General features: G+C 40.6%; 1 protein-coding gene across 5 annotated transcripts in view; it reads right to left on the reverse strand.

Moving 5' to 3' along the window:
- Positions 1 to 16,351, reverse strand: part of SP4 (Sp4 transcription factor) — an 82,313-nt gene extending 65,962 nt beyond the window's left edge. For 3 of the 5 annotated variants that reach the window (XR_015162841.1, XM_086397430.1, XM_086397429.1), the window contains exons 1-3: positions 16,152 to 16,288; positions 15,625 to 15,740; positions 13,555 to 15,106 (exon numbers count right to left, since the gene is read on the reverse strand). Coding sequence is in view for 4 of the 5 variants with exons in the window: in XM_086397430.1 (XP_086253556.1) it covers positions 13,555 to 15,106; positions 15,625 to 15,740; positions 16,152 to 16,158 (1,675 nt within the window). In the remaining variant the exon portion in view is untranslated. Of the gene's footprint in view, positions 1 to 6,982; positions 7,069 to 13,554; positions 15,107 to 15,624; positions 15,741 to 16,151 lie in introns of those variants that run through there. The other 2 variants (XM_086397428.1, XM_086397427.1) reach the window with 2 other exon arrangements.

Raw genomic sequence — 16,351 nt, forward strand, 5'->3', positions numbered from 1 at the left:
AAAAAATCACGTCTTCGAAACAAAGTGATTCGGAAGGTTCCACAATAGGGAATATACTGTTAGGGAGGCAAATTTCTCACTTCATCTTTGGTGTCTCAATGTCTATTACCGTACTTCATACAAAATAGAAAAAAGAAACCAGCAAACCTGATGTTTTTACGTAATCCCTTCACACTTATTTCATGTCACCATTCTGTGTATTAAAGAGAGGTTCAACAAACTATCTTTTCTATTAAGCAAGTTCATTGCCATAGCCTTTATCAACACCATTGTGAATTCACTGTTAAATTACCCCAATAACATCCTTTCTTCTAGGCTCCTAATTTCTAACTTCTCCACACTTTTATCTATAGAGAAATGCTCTAACAGCATCATTTGCAAAACTTTCCATTCAATGCCTTCTATCCACTAGGTTCATGTTTTTCAAAATTATTATTACTTTGGCAGAATCTCTTCTTCAAACAAAATGTTAAGTACACAATCCAAAAACACACAGAACTTCTCTGGCTGCAGCAGGGGTGGCAGGCTGTGCACTGGGCGTGCCTGAGCTGTTCTGGGAGGCCACTGTGCCTCTATGAAGCACGCAGATGAGAGAACACAACTCTCTCTGTTAGCTGTAAGCTTCCCTGTGAGGACTTTCCCCTTTTCATTCCAAGTTCAGCTGGCTTAACACATCCTCTCTCTTCACCTTTCTACCCTCGAAGTTTCAAATACTTACTTCCTAAACCAATCTTCACCACAGAAAGCATTCCTTGTTTACTGCAAACCTCTAATCTCACTTGTCTCTGAACTCTCCCAGTCGTTCCCCTTACCTCAAAACCCAGCAGTTAAGGGTAAACTCTCATATACAACTGCAGCAGTCATATAATAGTTTCATGTATCTAAGCCTTATCTCCCTAACATAAGTACCCTTTAAGACAAGTACTTTCAGAGCTTGCAGAGACAGCATGCAGCACACATTTAGTTCTTACTACACTGAAATACACTGCTTCTTTTCCACCTGCACATACACCCTTCCCCATATCCTTAGTTGCACTTCACCATGGCTTTCAGATACCCCTTTTATACATATCTCTCTTTTAATTCTGATCTTTTTAAAATATTTTTTAATTGATTGAAGATTGCTTTATAATATTGGTTTGATTTCTGTCATAAATCAATATGAATTAGCCATAGGTGTACATATGCCCCCTCCCTCTTGAATCTCCCTTCTACCTCCCGTCCATTCCCACACCTCTAGTTTATTACAGAGCTCCAGTTTGAGGTCCCTGAGTCATACAGCAAATTCCCATTGGTTATCTACTTCTAATCTTTAATTCAAGCTAATACCCATATTGAAAACTACTTATTTTCCAACTTTACTATCTCATATTCTTCTGGTGGGTGAGAGTTGCTATGTATTGGTTTTTTACTAGGCTACCAACTTCCATACACGGTTTTCTTTACAATATCCAAACCCTTCTTATACACTTTATCTGATCTGATCTTTGCACATCTATGACGTAAAAAGGGAAGGAATTAATTACACTATTTACAAATGAAAAAAAGGATTAATGCTCCAATTATAACATGTTTGCCCTGGATGGAACAGCTAACAGAGAGCAGTGCCCACCAATAAAAAAGTTCTACTTCCCAATTCTGTTGTATTATATGTTTTAAAATATCATTTTCTACTGCTGCCTGAACATCCCCACAAGTAGGCTGTGAGCACCGCACCCAGGCAGTCAGGTGTACCAATGTGATAAGGGTGGCTACTGCCATGTGGTTCCCCCCTACCTTCCCCTGTGACTGAGCAACATTTAACCACACCAATGAAATCCCCTCACACCCTGATCCCCCAATAAAGGCATCTGCCTATGGGTTCTTGTCCTCTCTGCTCCCCACCTCCTAGTTTGAGCCAGCTTCCTTGACATCACCTCCCATGTGACTCTTTCTCAGTGCACACTGACTGTTTCTCTAGGACCTGTGTGTATAATAAACTTTTTTCCCTGGGCCTCTCTTGTGCCTCTTCTGGCTGCAAATGACTGATGATCGCCTAAAAGAACAAAATACCTGTGATCTAGGAAGCCTCTCAGTACATGTATCTGCAGTAACAAAAAACCTACTACCTGAACTACACCTCTGATCAAGTCCAGATAGTCTCCACTTATAACTTTATTGGGGCTTCCATGGTGGCACAGACAGTAAAGAGTCTGCCTGCAACATGCAAGACTTGGGTTCTATTACTTGGTTGGGAAGATCCCCTGGAGAAGGGAATGGCTACCCCTCCAGTGTTCTTGGGCTTCCCTTGTGGCTCAGCTGGTAAAGAAACCGCCTGCAGAGAGGGAGACCTGGGTTCTATCCCTTGTTCGGGAAGATTCCCCCAGAGAAGGGAATGGCTACCCACTCCAGTATTCTTGCCTGGAAAATCCCATGGATAGAGGCACCAGTCCATGGGGATGCAAAGAGTCGGACACAACTCAGTGACTAACAACACACCTAACTTTACTACCACGCCTAAGGCAAAGAGAACCTTCATCTATCTCAATTACTGCTTTTTCTATTCCAAAGGGTCTAGGGCCTCAAGTGGTTTTTAAGCACCTTTGAGCTAAATATTCTAAGCCAGAAAGAAAGACCTACTGGGTTTGCTCACTACACAGAGCACATTAACAGACTGGAAGTTCTAAGTACTTCCCACAGTTTAAACTATATCAGGATCCTAGATTTTCCAACTGCTCTCCAAGTCCACTCAAGAAAAAGTAATCCCACTGTTCATACTAAAGTGACATTATCAGATATATGACTATGGTTAAAGTACTGAGATAAAATATCCTAACTATAAATTCAATGTTGGGCACGTCAGTGTATGCTTAAAACCCTAATGCTTTGGTGGTCACCTAACAGAAGTACAAATAACAGGAAAATGGCATCTAAGGCCACAAGCATTAAGTCTAACAAATAATGAAGAACAGAAAACTATTAATTTATGAACTAAAGCATTACATTACTTAATAGGAATCATCTTAATCACACTGCCTTTGTAATAAGAAAAATGGTAAACATGACTCTCAACCCCTACCTCCCCCAACGAAATCCCTACTTAATCAATCACGTAAGCTTAACAAGACTTATAGAGAGCTCTCACCACATGCTGGATCTAAGTACCCAGAATAGACTATGTACTCAAATATTCACAGAATCCTAAATTTTAGAATTAGAAAACTCACAGATTATCTAGTCAAACTTTCTATACAATATAAGAAATTCTTCTATATTTTAGGGTCTCTGATAGATGGGCACCCAGCCTCTAACACTAGGAAGATCACCACTTCATGAAACAAACTATTCCATTACCACACAGGGTTGTGTTATGTGTGAAAGTCACTCAGTCATGTCTGACTGTTTGTAACTCCATGGACTATACAGTCCATGAAATTCTCCAGGCAGGTATACTGAAGTGGGTAGCATTTCCCTTCTCCAGGGGATCTTCCCAACCCAGGGATGGAACCCAGTCTCCTGCACTGCAGGCGGGTATGTGTATATACATATACTGATTCTACTGGTGTCCCAGGGACAGAACATAACAGAACACAATTAAAAACGCTCTTCACGTATCTAAAGAAGGTGTCACACTTTCTCTTTTCATTTAATAATAATCCTCCCTCTCTGATTATTGTTAGTATGAAATGCTTTCCACACTTTTCAACCTGGGAACCTTCTTGATATGCTTGCCAGTTTGTCACTGTCCCATTTAAAATGTGCCACATCCAACATCGCATATGGTCTGATAAGGACAAAATACAGGAGCTTCACTAACTCTTAGTTTGTGGTAAGCCGATAAGTCATCTCCATATGTCCTGCTACCACACCACTTTTCCACCTTGTAGGTATAAAATCATGCCCCCCACCCGTCAACTTTAAATAGAGGATCCTAACTGTTACATTTCCAAATTTGCTGGCATATTGAGGGCAGCACTTTCACAGTATCATCTTTCAGGATTTGAAACAGCTCAACTGGAATTCCATCATCTCCACTAGCTTTGTTCGTACTGATGCTTTCTAAGGCCCCCTTGACTCACATTCCAGAATGTCTGGCTCTAGGTGAGTGATCACACCACAGTGATTATCTGGGTCGTGAAGATCTTTTTTGTACAGTTCTTCTGTGTATTCTTGCCACCTCTTCTTAATATCTTCTGCTTCTGTTAGGTCCCTACCATTTCTGTCCTTTATTGAGCCCAACTTTGCATGAAATGTTCCCTTGGTATCTCTAATTTTCTTGACGAGATCTCTAGTCTTTCCCATTCTGTTGTTTTCCTCTATTTCTTTGCATTGATCACTGAGGAAGGCTTTCTTATCTCTCCTTTCTATTCTTTGAAAGATGATGCTGTGAAAGTGCTGCACTCAATATGCCAGCAAATTTGGAAAACTCAGCAGTGGCCATAGGACTGGAAAAGGTCAGTTTTCATTCCAAGCCCAAAGAAAAGGCAATGCCAAAGAATGCTCTAACGACCGCACAATTGCACTCATCTCACACGCTAGTAAAGCAATGCTCAAAATTCTCCAAGCCAGGCTTCAGCAACACGTGAATCGTGAACTTCCAGATGTTCAAGCTGGTTTTAGGAAAGGCAGAGGAACCAGAGATCAAATTGCCAACATCTACTGGATCATCATAAAAAAGCGTTCCAGAAAAACATCTATTTCTGCTTTATTGACTATGCCAAAGCCTTTGACTGTGTGGATCACAATAAACTGTGGAAAATTCTTCAAGAGATGGGAACACCAGACCACCTGACCCGCCTCTTGAGAAACCTATATGCAGGTCAGGAAGCAACAGTTAGAACTGGACATGGAACAACAGACTGGTTCCAAATAGGAAAAGGAGTACGTCTAGGCTGTATATTGTCACCCTGCTTATTTCACTTCTATGCAGAGTACATCATGAGAAACGCTGGGCTGGAAGAAGCAAAGCTGGAATCAAGATTGCCAGGAGAAATATCAATAACCTCAGATATGCAGAGGATACCACCCTTATGGCAGAAAGTGAAGAGGAACTAAAAAGCCTCTTGATGAGAGTGAAAGAGGAGAGTGAAAAAGTTGGCTTAAAACTCAGCATTCAGAAAACTAAGATCATGACATCTGGTCCCATCACTTCATGGGAAATAGATGGGAAAACAGTGTCAGACTTCATGTTTTTGGGCTCCGAAATCACTAAAGATGGTGATTTCAGCCATGCAATTAAAAGACGCTTACTCCTTGGAAGGAAAAGTCATGACCAACCTAGATAGCATATTCAAAAGCAGAGACATTACTTTGCCAACAAAGGTCCGTCTAGTAAAGGCTATGGTTGTTCCAATGGTCATGTACGGATGTGAGAGTTGGACTGTGAAGAAAGCTGAGTGCTGAAGAATTGATGCTTTCAACTGTAGTGTTGGAGAAGACTCTTGAGAGTCCCTTGGACTGCAAGGAGATCCAACCAGTCCATCCTAAAGGAGATCAGTCCTGGGTGTTCATTGGAAGGACTGATGCTGAAGCTGAAACTCCAGTACTTTGGCCACCTCATGGGAAGAGTTCTAATTGGAAAAGACCCTGATGCTGGGAGGGACTGGGGGCAGAAGGAGAAGGGGACGACAGATGATGAGATGGCTGGATGGCATCAGCAACTCAATGGACATGAGTTTGGGTGAACTGTGGGGGTTGGTGATGGACAGGGAGGCCTGGTGTGCTGCGACTCATGGGGTCGCAAAGAGCCGGACACTACTGAGCGACTGAACTGAACTGTTACATTTTCATTGCTAGTTCTGGTTCAGCATTCTGGTCCAGCATTCTGGTCTAGTAAGAGCACCATCTTAAAGGAAATCAGTCCTGAATATTCACTGGAAGGACTGATGCTGAAGCTGAAACTCCAATACTTTGGCCACCTGATGTGAAGAACTGACTCATTTGGAAAGACCCTGATGCTGTGAAAGATTGAGGGCAGGAAAAGGGGACAACAGAGGATGAGATGAGTGGATAGCATCACTGACTCAATGGACATGAGTTTGAGTAAACTCCAGGTGTTGGTGATGGACAGATAAGCCTGGCGTGCTGGAGTCCACGGGGTTGCAAAGAGTCGGACACAACTGAGCAACTGAACTGATCTGAAGATCACTTGGCATCTCCATTCTATGCCCTCTCATAATTATTAGCAATACCCCCTAGCTTGGTCTCATCTCTGAATTCAGTAATCCTTAGGTATGAAATTTGAAAAAAAAAAGTTCAACAGGACTGTATCAAGTATAGAATCCTATGCCACAATACCAGAGACCTTTACTGAGGAACACAGCCAACATTTTTTCACATAATAATCAGGTACAAGCCTTTAAAGAAATCATGACTATCAATGCTGAAATCAAGATACACTGTGTTGATGTTATTTCCTTTGTATACTCATCCAGAAATTCTAAAGCACGAATTTGTGAACCTAGTTCTTTGGCGAACCCATACTGGCTCCCAATGATTTCTGAATTCTTTTCAATATTCAGAAAGCAACTATTCCATAATTCATTAAAGGACTCTGTTATGGGCAGTTATCAAGCTCATCTGTCTATTGTGTGGGGTGTTTTCAAAAAGTGAGGCGCTTATTCATGCTCAACGTTTCCATGATGTGTAACTTTTAAGTTATTGATATGGCCTGAGATGAAGCCTGAAAGTTCCTTCTGACCTTAGGATAGCATTCATCTGGATCATACGGATTTCCAAAGAGAAACTAAACGTCTCCTATCTCCTCACTTACCTTGAATAAATATCTCAGAGTGACTTACAGCTCTAGTCATTTCCACTGGAACTGCATTTTCCTCACTGGTTAACAGAAGCCAGGTGGATGGAGAAGCTCTGCCTCTGCTTATTACACCAGTTTGGTCAAGCAACGACTGTGTGCTACACAGCAGGTTATCATCAGTTATCTCTTTTATATATACTATTTCATATATATCTGTATGTATATGTCAATTCCAAGCTCCCAATTTATCCTTCCCCCACTTTACCCTATGGTAGCCATACGTTTCTTTTCCACATCATTTGTACTGTCTTTCAGATTCCATATGAGATTATCTGTAAAATAAGCACAATAATCTCAACAATACTGTGGGATATACTGATATAATATAAATACCTAGCATCTATCACATACTAGGAAAACAATGTTTGTTTCCCTCCTCAAATCTCATTTCAAAAAAAAAATTCTAACTAGAGTTAGAACTTTCTTATCTACATATAGCATCTACTAATCTCTTTAGTTCTGAAATTGCTCTTCCAAGAAGGGACAAAAAATTACTACTGAGGTTTCACCATTAAAAACAACAACAAAGAGACAGAGAATTGTGTTTTTCACCAATGCTGCATTCAATATATTAACACTGAATATCAGGGATAATAGACACAGTCTATGTAGAAGAAGACAAGGCAAGCTGGATACTCTCCCTTTATGGTCCCTAAACATCAGTTGCATTTACTCATTACCAAGCAAAAGATTCTGGAGAAGGCAATGGCACCCCACTCCAGTACTCTTGCCTGGAAAATCCCATGGATGGAGGAGCCTGGTAGGCTGTAGTCCACAGGGTCGCTAAGAGTCGGACACGACTGAGCAACTTCCCTTTCACTTTTCACTTTCATGCATTGGAGGAGGAAATGGCAACCCACTCCAGTGTTCTTGCCTGGAGAATCCCAGGGTCGGGGGAGCCTGGTGGGCTTCCGTCTATGGGGTCGCACAGAGTCAGACACGACTGAAGCGACTTAGCAGCAGCAGCAACCAAAAGATTCGGTTAACAAAGGCAGAAATACAGGAGAAGGCAGAAATACAGGAGAAAGACAACTCAAACAGAAGCCAAGGTTCTAGTCCTCACTTTGCCACAAAATACAAGAAAATCACTTAAGCTTTCTAACTTCAGGCTCTTTTGTTCTAAAATACCGCTAGGGGATGCGGGAGGAGGAAGAACGCTCAGTTATCTTTAGGTTATCTGTGTTAACTACAGCTTTAGTACGGCTTTATCTCACCACACATACTTACACTAGCAACAGGTTTCCTTTGCCACAACTTGCTCATTCACTAGGTAACAAAATGACAAGCATAAGGAGTATTCAATCTTACTCATCCCTAGATCAGAAGAGTACAGGAGAGCCCACATGGACATCTGGATATGGTCTGGTATCAGGCCAGGTTGCCCCCTTTACTGTCAATTCTTACTACGTCATCCCTAAAAGTATGCAACATAGCACTGCAAAATCTCTGACCCATGTTTCTGCTTTCACTTATAACAGTAAAAACACAGAATTCCTTTATAAATAGACTTTAACAGCAAAAATGAAAGGGCAGCTGGTGAGCAATAATCTTAAAGACCATTTCAAGCTAAAAGTTTATCATTTGCAAATCTGTGTTATTTGTACAACTTTTCCCCATCTTTTTGCTTAATCAAGCTTCCTTTCTTTCTCTTCAACTTGCTTTTATGCCAGCTCCAATATTTAAGTATTACTTGTTATATATTCCCTGATTTAGATCTGAAAAGCAGATGATTAACACTCTATTTTCCCTCACTCTATTGTCTTGAAATCCCTCCCAAAGATGCCCTTTTAAAAAATTAATGTGGCTCTACACGAGTATTTTATCTTCCATGAAAAACTTAAAAATACGCAACGATATTGTTATGTCATCATCAACAGATCTTAAAGGTCATGCTATACATCTTATAATGGGTAAAACCAACTTGGTAGTTCAGAATCCAAATCACTTGTACAGGGCACAAGATCTAAGTTTCTTAATGAATGCCAATCTATAACAAAGAGTATTAGAAGATTTTACAAAAAGAAAATTACAGGAATAAATATGACTTCTCTGAAAAAGGAAATAACTAAACACAGGAGACATATGCATACAAATAGATACATATATGTTTATATATGTACATATACATATGTGTGTATCTGTGCATAACATATGTGTATACATTATTTAAGATGCCTACTAGGGAAATCCAAACTAATATATCATATGGCAGAGGAAAACCATATTTGTATTAAATGTCTAGTCAATTTTCTACTTTTACTAGCTCTGGAAAAAGGTTTGGTGTAAGAAGTTGATTCTACTGGATTAAACTAGGTCTTTGAATTAAATATAAATGTCAACTATTTTGTTTGGCCTCTATTTTCACCAACAATGACTCTATTTTCACCAAAACTGACTCTTCCATTTCAGGTTCTGTTAATCCCAAGGTTTTTTATTTTAAATCTCCAAAGAAGTAAAGGAAGATAAAGAAAGAGAGTTCCTGAAGTGACAGCATTTCCTGTCTGAACTCCCTTTATGCAAGAATATGCACAGAAATTTTAATTTCTACTAAAACTGACAAAGAAATATCCATCTATCAAGCAAAAGCATGATCTATTACCATATATGATCAGGGCCAAAAATAAATCAAATTGCTGGCCAGTGCAAGTTAATTACTAATGAAATCAATGATCCCTACATGTTCTAAATTACTTAAAGAGAAATAACTCCTGAAGTTCATTTTATCAGGACACTTTGGCTACCAGAACACACTGCAAAGCAGGTAGTTCTTTTTTGAGGAAAACATCATCCATTATCCTCACTTAGTTAAAACAAAGGATATTCTTAAGCCAGCAGCATAACTAGTTCTTACTGTTGTTTTAGTTGCTAAGCTGTGTCCCACTCTGCGATCCCATGGATTGCAGCCCACCAGACTCCTATGTTCATGGGACTCCCCCAGCAAGAAGACTAGAGTGGGTTGCCATTTCCTTCTCCAGGTGATATTCCCAACCCAAGGACTGAACCCACGTCTCCTGTGTTGGCAGGCGGATTCTTTACCATTGAGCCTGAGAATCCCATGATTAGTTATTATATTTGCTCTTAACTTTTTTAAGAGGATTTCTCATCTTCTTCAAACTCCAAACTCTAACAAGGAAACAATACGGTTCATAGTAGGAGCACAAATATTTAGTTCCTACTTCAATTCTAGCTAGATGCTCAACCTGGAACTCAGGATTCAAGCTGAGACCAAATCACAGAAACACAAACTGAATAATTATCAAGGAAAGAAGCTCCTGTAGGGTATCATTAACATTGCTATTTCATAAAATCAAGTATGAAGCTCCTCAGCTTCAAATACTAGTTTCATTTGATTTATCTTGAATAATGTTTTTTAAAATTTTTCTGTCATATCATCCAGAACCTTTCCTATACTTTCTGAAGAACATCAGGATGGATGGTGGAGAACTCTTAGCCCCTTGTCTCGAGCTAGCCAATACATTCTGTCAAAGCTAAATCATTTTTTCAAGTCCTGGTAATAGCTGTTATGAATATTAAGAACAAAAATTTCCCATAAATTAAACAATACCACTGGAGGGGGGAGGGGGGAGGGGCATGAAATAATCAAAAAGTACTAAAAAGCAAATGAGAACACAAAGTAAAAATCTGAACTTTCAGGACTCATTTATAGACGGGGAAATATCAGGTTCTTGCTGCTCATTCTCCCCTTTCCAGAGACAGGAAAGTACCTGGTGTACCACTCTTAATGTCTTAAATGCTCCAAGTCAAAACGAATGAAAACAGCCAATTCCTTAGCTTCATTAAAACCACTCCAGGGCTTCCCTAGTGGTTAAGCAGTAAAGAATCCGCCTGCGATGTAGGAGACACGGGTTCAATCCCTGGACCGGGAGAATCCCACGTGCTACAGAGCAACTACTGCACCCGCAGTCTAGAGCCCAGGGGCCTCCGCTACTGAAGTCTGCGAGCCCAGAGCCCATGCTCCACCATGAGAGAAGCTACCGCAATGAGAAGCCAGAGCACTCTAACTAGAGAGCAGCCTCCCACCCCCACCAGAGAGGCCTGCTTGCAGCAACGAAGACGCAGCAGAGTTAAAAATAAATAAAATTATAAAGAAAATAAAAAATGAAGCCACTCCAGGGTGCCACTCCCAATTCTAAATTGCTATCTTCTCTATCACCATTTATACCTTAATTCAGCAAACGTCTGTCAAACACCTATTATGCTAGGAAGTAAAGCAAAATCTGCAAACAAGACTCAGATTAACTGCACAGACTTGTTAAAAATCAGCATACATTTCTGGTCTTTATAGTATGGCTATCTTAGAACAACACAGCATAACTATTAAAAATTAACAAAATTTAAGATACTTGATTTTAGGAGAAAAAAATCCAACTACATAAAGCTCAAATTTTCTCATACAGATAAATGTCCCTCAAATCATATAAACTCTTTAAATAAAAAAATTACCCCAGAAAATGCAAGATTAAACACACCTACTAAGAGTGCTCAACACAGAGCTAGTTAATGTTTGTGGAATAAAAATTATGAATTGTACTTGCCACAGAAATCTATTCTCTGAGCCACTTATGAACTAGGCTCGAAACCCATCTCCTCCATATTTTGCCTTATCAGTAGTTCACGGCTGACAACTTGATCCCTGGTTCTCAAACTTTAATGAGATTTACAACCACCTGGAAAGTTTGTTTGAAATCCTTGATCATACTCCCTAAAAATTACAGTTCCAGAAAACACATTCTGCATTTACAATAATGTATCATTCAAGTGGGCTTCCCTGGTGGCTCAGATGGTAAAGAATGTGCCTGCAATGCAGGAAACCTGGGTTCGATCCCTGGGTTGGGAATGATCCCCTGGAAGAGGGCATGGCAACCCACTTCAGTATTCTTGCCTGGAGAATCCCCATGGATAGAGGAACCTGGTAGGCTACAGACCATTGGGTTGCAAAGAGTAGACAAGACTGAGTGACTAAGCACAGCACAGCAAGTGAATCTGAGGCGGTCAGAAGATCCTACTCTCAGTTATGCTGGTTTACCTTCACAAGAGGCAAAGAAAAAACTCTGGGTCCTAATTGGTATCAATGAGGGAAGAGAAAAACTGAACATTTCTAGCCAGAACTAAAAATTATTCAATTCTCTTAATTAAGCATAATTCACTAACTATATGCTTAATAGGCAAGATGAAATATAACTGAAACAACCTTTGCTTTGACAATACAAATTGTTATTCAACCCACCCAAAACAAACATTTTTCTGAAATAACGTATTGTCAATGTTCAGAAAAAGAGTAGAAACAAAGGAAGCTGAGGACTGTAATCCATAGAAACAGGCATGAAATTGTGCTGTAGTAGTTTTAGGGGGAAACATACCACACTCAAAACACTCTGTGATTAGTTACTGTTCTGTCAATATAAAAGCCACTAGTCATGTGTTACTACTTAAATTAAAATTAAATAAAGTCAAGTAAAATTAAAAATTCTTCTACCGCATTAGTCATAATATAAATACTCAATAGCCATATGTGGCTAGTGGCTAAATACTGGATAGAAGAGATATAGAACGTTTCCCTCGTCACAGAAAATTCTCTTGGATAACTCTGGCTTAGAGTTAAAGGGTATCTAAATAAAACATGTAACCTCCATTCTCCTGAATCAGAGAGCTCTATCTGACAACTTCTAAACTTTAAATATATAATTCTACTTTAGATAGTGACTGTAAAACAAGAACCCTAGCATAATTTATCTGCAACTTGTTTCAAGAAAAGTTATTCAAAAGTGGTATGTTTATTCATTTCTGATTCTCAAAATATAAATAATTTAACTAAAGAGGTCTTAAGTATCAGACACCAAAACCACAACTAGGTTTTCATAATCAAATGAAAAGTGTTTAATTACTAGAAAACAAAAGGCATTAGGTGAAAAAGACTGATCCCAAAAGATTGAAACACTTAATAAGACTGGTTTTCCAACTACTTCAAAAGTTTCTATTCACATATGTAACAAATAACTACTTTATAACTGGTTCTAAAATGACCTTACAACAAATTCAAATTAGTGACATTTTACTGTCTATAGTTTTAATTGCTTTCCACCAATTTCACACTAAAAACTCCTATAAATAATTTAACCACCGTAGATTTTACTTAAAGGTAATTTTATAGGGGACTATTCACTTAAAAGTCCTGAGCAAATCTTGGTTTTTGCAGAAAAGTAGAGAAAAAAGTTAATGAAACAATTTGCAACTCAAAATAATATCTCTCAACTGCACGAACATCTAGTTTTGTATAATAAAATGCACAAGCATGGGCAACAAGATGCAGAAGCGTGAGTAACAGAATTCAAACTGCAGCAGATCTGTCACTGTATTATTTCAGCTTTAAATCAACTTTCCCTTAAATAAGACATAAACATCACTTTGACTAGGGTTCTTTCAGAAAAGCTCAAGTATACATAAATTTGATCTCTAAATTACAAAAAAAAAAAAAAGATAATCTTATCCAAAAGTGCTCTGCAGAAAACAAAGTTTAGAAAACTTAACACATAAAACCTAACGCTAAATACTGTAAACATAAATGGGTCATATTGATGGTAGTGAGTCTAATATTCCTGTGTACTTTAGCTTCTTTATGATCATCTGCTTACTTACAGGTTTACATCAAATCTAAGAGTCAGCAAAGGAAAGCAGTAACTTGTTACTAAAAACAGTATAAGAGGATCTTTAAAGATAAAGACTGTATAGTAACTTACCTGCCACACTGGTGATTGTAACTGGAACTCCTTGCACTTGAACGCCCGCAGCACCCAGGTTGGCAACACTCACTGTCTGAAGGTTAGGCACTGATGCAAGCTGGGCAGTATTCAAAGTTATTGGGGCACCAGCAACAGCCACAGGAGCAATCTGAGCAAGGGTTGTGCCACCACTTGAAGACACTGGGGTGATGGTTAATTGCTGGGATAACCCAGCATTCTGAACTTGCAAATTTGAAAGACTCTGAATATTCTGAACCTGTACAGTTTGCCAGCTGATTTGCCCTGAAGGTGTTAAAGTTGGAGCCCTGATAAGCACCTGAGTCGGATTTACTGCTTGAAGTTGAACATTCTGCAAAGGCTGCTGCTGGATGGTCTGAATCGTCTGCCCTGACTGGAGCTGAAAAGACTGGGGTGGAATAGCTTGAATTATCTGTTGCTGAGGCTGCTGGATCTGGATCTGTTGCAAGATAGGCTGGCCTACAATTTGCACCTGCTGAAGAGAATTTGATTGATCCTGTGTATTCTGTATTCCATTAGACTGAAGCTGACTGGAGCTCTGGGCTTCAGACTCTGTAGCAGCAGGTGTCTGAGAATCTTCAATGGTGCGTTCAGAACTACTGGCTGATGTGCTTGCATACTGGCCCGTATCTGCTGAACTTACTAACGTGTCACTGCTGGTCAGAGATGTTGATGCAGTGGTTGTACAGGTAGTGGAGGAGGAGGGAGATTCCGGCATACTGGCAGAAGCAGTGGTGGTGGTAGGTGTGGAAGTTAACTGACTCCCATTGGAAGTCCCACTCTCAGTAGTAGTAGCAGGCTGGCCAACCTGTGCAGTTCCTCCTCCAGCAGCCACACTGTTTATCACTGGCAAAGCTAAAGTCACTCCTCCAATGTTAATTGGTAGGGTTGTTACAACTTGAGCCTGAGTACCAGGAAGGGTCTGTAACTGCAGTGGTATTGAAACACCAGGTCTAATTTGGACTGGAACTGTCTGATTTGCCAGGTTTTGAGCAAGAATATTCCCAGAAGCTGTCCTGTTAGCAGCTGTGAGTATAGCTTGATTATTACCTGCAGAAATAAGCTGAATTTGACCCTGCAAATCCTGTAGAGATGAACTACTAGTTGGATTGATTTGAATTTGCTGACCTTCCACTGTTTGAAGTTGTGGAATCACTTGGTACTGTACACTACCACTTGGATTTTGTACTTGTATGACTTGAAACTGACCAGGGGAAGAAGAATTACCTGATTTAGTTTTTGTGGGAGATGCACTCCCATTATTACTGGTGGAAGAACTAGATGAACTAGAAGCTGGTTGAGAAATGTTATTTTCTTTTGAAGCAGGAGGAGTGGAGGCAACAAGTTGCCAAGCATTCCCAGCAAGTTGTGTTGTTACCAGTTCTAGCTGTTGTGGTTGATTTTGAAGCTGCACCAATCCTTGGCTTGGATCTATAATAATTTGTTGTTGTCCAGTTGCTTGATTTTCACCAGGAGTCCCTATTTTGCTGCAAGTAGCTGCCAGTAAAGCCAGAGGAGAGGGCTGAGAGTCCTACCCAAAATGGGATAGTAAAAGGGAGAGGGGAAAAAAAAGTGGGAGGATTTAGTGAAGGCCAGTAGTTGGGAGGGGTTTGTTTATTTATTTATTTATTTATTTTGACAGCTCTACATTTCAGAACTTACTCAGGAAAAGGAAGAAATCTAAATATTAACAAAAGCAATAAGATACAGGAATAAGGAAGCAGGTCCCACAATATAAACTATAAATAACAAGAAATTTCTAACAAACTTTCTTGAAGTGTTATTTTACTAAACTCAAAACGCCCTTGGGAAAACACACACCTTTCTCTTATAGTCTGAGTTCCTGGTGGAATTTTAACCACGATATCCCAAACACGTGAAATCCGTATGAATCTACAATTTAACTTCCTTACTCTCAGAAAGATGCTTTGAGTGGACAAACATTTTTGTTCTGTTCTTCACTTCTGGGCATTTAAAGGGCATAACTCCCTCTTTCCCCGTACGTTTCGTGATGCCCTTTTTTTTTTTTTTTTTAATGTTTGCCTTTACCTGGGAGCCTGAGGTTTTGGGTTTTTTATTGTTATTCTCTGGCTCAGAGGTTTTCCCTCCTTCTGTAGCCATCGCCGCTGCCTGTGCCGCCTCCTCCTCCTCCTCCTTCTTCTGATCTGCAACAAACCCCCCCCCGTACACGACAACAGGTTATTAGGATTATTATTATTCGTCTTCCCCTTCCCCTCTCCTCCCCCTCCCCCCGAACATTAATCTCCATAAACCCGCGATCCACGCACACCGGCAGGGGGTGGGGGAGAAGGAGGGAAGGGAGGTGGGGGATATCACAAAACGTGGTTTGAAACCCGACCCATCGGCTCCAGAGCAACACCCAGAAGGTTGTTCTCTCTTAGACATTAAGACAAAACACAACCCTCCTTCCCTCCCCTTGATTCCCTCCCTCCCTCTCCTCCTCCCCTTAAAGCATCTCAGCGGCCCCGGGGGAGGGGGGAGAACCGAGCAGGGTCTGGGGAGGGAGGGAGGGAGGGAGGTGGTGAAGGAGACCGAGGGGGGTGGAGAATACGTACCGCTCATCCCGCATTAACAGGACAAACCCTCAGACGGAGACACTGGGATAGAGGTGGGTGGGGGTGGGGGCGAGGCGGGAGGAGAGGCCGGTCCCGCCCGCCCGCGGTGGCTCGGAGGAGGCTGTAGCTGGCACAGGCTCTGCCTCTTTTTCCGCGAATGGCCGCCGCTGGGCTGTGGCGTAGCAGCTCCTCTCTCCGCC

Source organism: Bos grunniens, chromosome 4 (assembly GCF_055505025.1).
Source record: "Bos grunniens cultivar Pamir isolate PY7600 chromosome 4, Bosgru_T2T1.0, whole genome shotgun sequence".
Classification (NCBI taxonomy): Eukaryota; Metazoa; Chordata; class Mammalia; order Artiodactyla; family Bovidae; genus Bos; species Bos grunniens.